This window comes from Corvus brachyrhynchos, unplaced genomic scaffold (genome assembly GCF_000691975.1).
Source record: "Corvus brachyrhynchos isolate BGI_N302 unplaced genomic scaffold, ASM69197v1 scaffold63, whole genome shotgun sequence".
Lineage (NCBI taxonomy): Eukaryota > Metazoa > Chordata > Aves > Passeriformes > Corvidae > Corvus > Corvus brachyrhynchos.
In genome coordinates this window covers 1,376,747-1,379,730 of record NW_008237227.1, presented here as the reverse complement: position 1 = coordinate 1,379,730, position 2,984 = coordinate 1,376,747, and the positions used below count along the sequence as shown (strand labels likewise).

Sequence of the window (2,984 nt, the reverse complement as noted above, 5' to 3'; positions counted from 1 at the left end):
AGGAAGCACAGGACTCTCTGTAAGGCTCTCTCTGGAGGCCCTGTTGATTCTGCTGGTTATCCTGGAGATGTGCCTGATGTGCCAATGGCTCTATAACCCCAGCGTGTTTCACCATGGAAGCACTGCTGGTGTTTTCTCAGTAGTGCTGAAATAGAGAGCTGGGACCATTGGAATGGGAAAATCTTCACCTGCCCGAGTTTTAGCAGCTGTAATCTCAGTGGATTTTTCTCAGGAGGGAGGCTCTTTAGGCAGTCATGATTTTCAAAAGGCCTTCCGGAAACTGAGCAGTAGCTGTAGGAGTACAAATAACTTTGCTTTCTAGAGGCAAGTGTTTAGACAAGTCCTCATTCTACGTGCCCAAACTAGGCTCTGGTAACCCTGCTGGGTGGGCTGAAGGTTTGTTTAGTGGCAGGAGATACAGGAACAGGATGTGGGGCAGGTGGGTTGTGCTCTGACTGACTTCTGAGACTGCTGAACATTGCTTTGCTTTAGTGTGGCCTGTGCTCAGGGTTAGAGCTGATGGAATTAAAGCTGTTTTTTCATAACACCAGTTGTAAAAAGCATCTTTTACCGTGTCTTGGAGTTCTCTGTGCCCTTTTAATTAAAAGACGTGGTGATAAAGAGTTTCTGTGGGGAGACACCCCACTGACCTCTGCTTTAAAACCACACAGGTTCTTTGCTTTGAGCTTTTCCAGCTGCTTGAGCACTGCCTTCTTTCTTGTTACAGAAGCTGTTCAAAGTCATTGCTCCTCCACTGAATGCTGGGAAGTCTCTCACAGGTACAGAATTCTTTCCGTTTGAGGGTTTGTAGTTTTGATACTTGGTATTTTGAATATCCGTAGTCACTTCCAACAAAGAGATGCAAAAAGGGAACACATACCCAGTACAAGGGTCTCGGAGAACAGAAGTGTTCTGGTACGATTTACTGTGTGTAAAGCTGCTCAACTTTGTATGATAAACTCTGTGTGTGGCAGAAGAATTGCATCTCTGTCTCTTGTCTTGTGAAGAAAGGGTGACAAATAATTTTTGTTTTGTAGATGAGCAGGTGGTGATGGGTAACAAGCTGCTTGTATATATAAGGTAAGGTCCTTCAGAAAGTGTGAGGTGTTGCCTAGTGGTGGCACCAGATTTTAAACTTGCTATAGTTGCAGAACCTTATTGGGAGCTTCAGGTTCTGAGAGGTTGTGTAAAGTAGCAGTGGGTACTCACTGCAGCTCACTTAAATTTACCATCCCTTCTTGTTGCACGTGGTGTGTGTGAATGGGAGGGATCAAGTTGGAGGCTTAGAGCCCAAGTTACTGCTGATGTACGTTTTTAATTTCACAATTTGGCTGGAGTGAGTTTTGTTGTGTGTGAGACACAGCTCCTTGAGCAAGGGCTCTGTAGCCTCATGTTTTGTAGCATGTTCTGGCCCTTTCTGCCCTGCCTTTTGGGATAGCTGTGCTCAGCTGCTCCTTGCTGTGTTCCCTGTCATTCACAGGAGCTTGCACAGGAGGGATTCATTAGTGAATTCCTCTTTCTGGAATCTATGCAAGATTGTGAAGTTAGCTTCTGCATTACTCGAGCTTCTTAGAATTGATAATTTTGTGAGAGATACCGAGTTTTCCCATTACTTTCCTGCTGTGGAATGACATCCCCTGCATGCAAATTCATGCAGTGTGTTGGCTCAGTGTGTATTAGCAGCAGTGCTGCCTGGGATGCTTCTTGCTTTCATGATTTACAAAATAAATTGGTTTGCCTTGTGTTAAGGGCATCCTGAAAATAAGTCAAAAATGAACAGTTCTCAATCTCTTTAATGTCAGGGTGTATTAAAATGCCTTTCCCCTCCTTTTCTGTAGCTGCTGCTTGGCAGGCCGTGCATATCCGTTAGGTGATATTCCTGAAGATCTGGTGCCTTTGGTGAAAAATCAGGTGAGAAACCTCTTGGAAGGCAACTTGCCATACAAGGCTTTTCGAAGAAGCTGCATATGTCTTGTCTCATGGGTTTCCAAGGGAACATTGTTATCAGTCTGATAACTATCTTTGTGATATGAGTGTATCCTACTGTAATCACAAAATCAGCTTTTAATGGATGAAATCAAACAGTTGTTGTTGCCTGAACATTTAAACTTAATATTTTTCTTTTAGCTGTAAATTGAGGTGTGGGAACACAGAGTTCTCAGTGATTGGGTTTTTTGCCTTATTCTTTACCACAGTTACCAGAAATGTGTAACTGTTTCTTCTTTGTAAACTTAATGTGTCAAATATGGGAGGGTCTTCCCCGTTTTCAGATGCACCTGACAGGGGAGAAATGTCTCTTAAGTAGCTCTTGGTTGTAGGTTTCTTGAGGGCTTTTGACTCCTCTGGACTAATCTGACAATTTCTTGAAACAGAGGATGTTCCTGATCGTCGTGTTTGTGCTCACAAAACTTCTTCCTGAGTTTCTGGCTGGTTTTACCACAAATGTTTTTTTGGTGTTTTTAGCATTTCACTTCAGTTTCAGGGTTCCAGTGAGACGAAGTGCTTTTTCTTTTGCACTTTCTCTTTGCAGTACAATGGACCAGCTGTTTTTTGAATGAGGGGTGGGTTTTGTTTGTGGTTTTTCTATGTTTGGGATTTTTTTCCTAACCCAGAACTTGTAGCTGGACGTGTGTGGTAGCTCTGGGTTCCTGCAGCCCCTTTCCTCAGTGGCTGTGCAGACAAAGGGGAGTCCACTCCCCTTTGCTGGGCCAAGCACTGGCTGTTGTCCTCTCCCAGGGTTGTTGGGATGTCCCCTGCTCAGGCTCTGAGGGGAAGCAGGAGCCCAGTCAGCAGCAGCAGCTCTGGGAAGAGCCTTCAGCCTCTCCTTTCTGTGATTCCTGGTGGTGTTCCTGAGAGCTGGGCTAAAGTAACACCTTTTTGTCTTGTGGGTTGGTTTTGTTTTCTTAAGCATTCCTAGCTGCCAGATTGGGATCAAGGAGGCCAGCAGGGAAGGTGTGGATCTGAAAGGCAAGCTGCTAATTCCT

The 2,984-nt window shown here is 44.6% G+C and overlaps 1 protein-coding gene across 1 annotated transcript in view; it reads left to right on the top strand.

The window, feature by feature from the left end:
• VPS8 (VPS8, CORVET complex subunit) overlaps positions 1 to 2,984 on the top strand; it is a 71,554-nt gene that overhangs the window by 28,958 nt on the left and 39,612 nt on the right. The window contains 3 exon segments of the mRNA XM_017729392.1: positions 728 to 779; positions 1,038 to 1,080; positions 1,839 to 1,911. Of these exon segments, the coding sequence (XP_017584881.1) occupies positions 728 to 779; positions 1,038 to 1,080; positions 1,839 to 1,911 (168 nt within the window).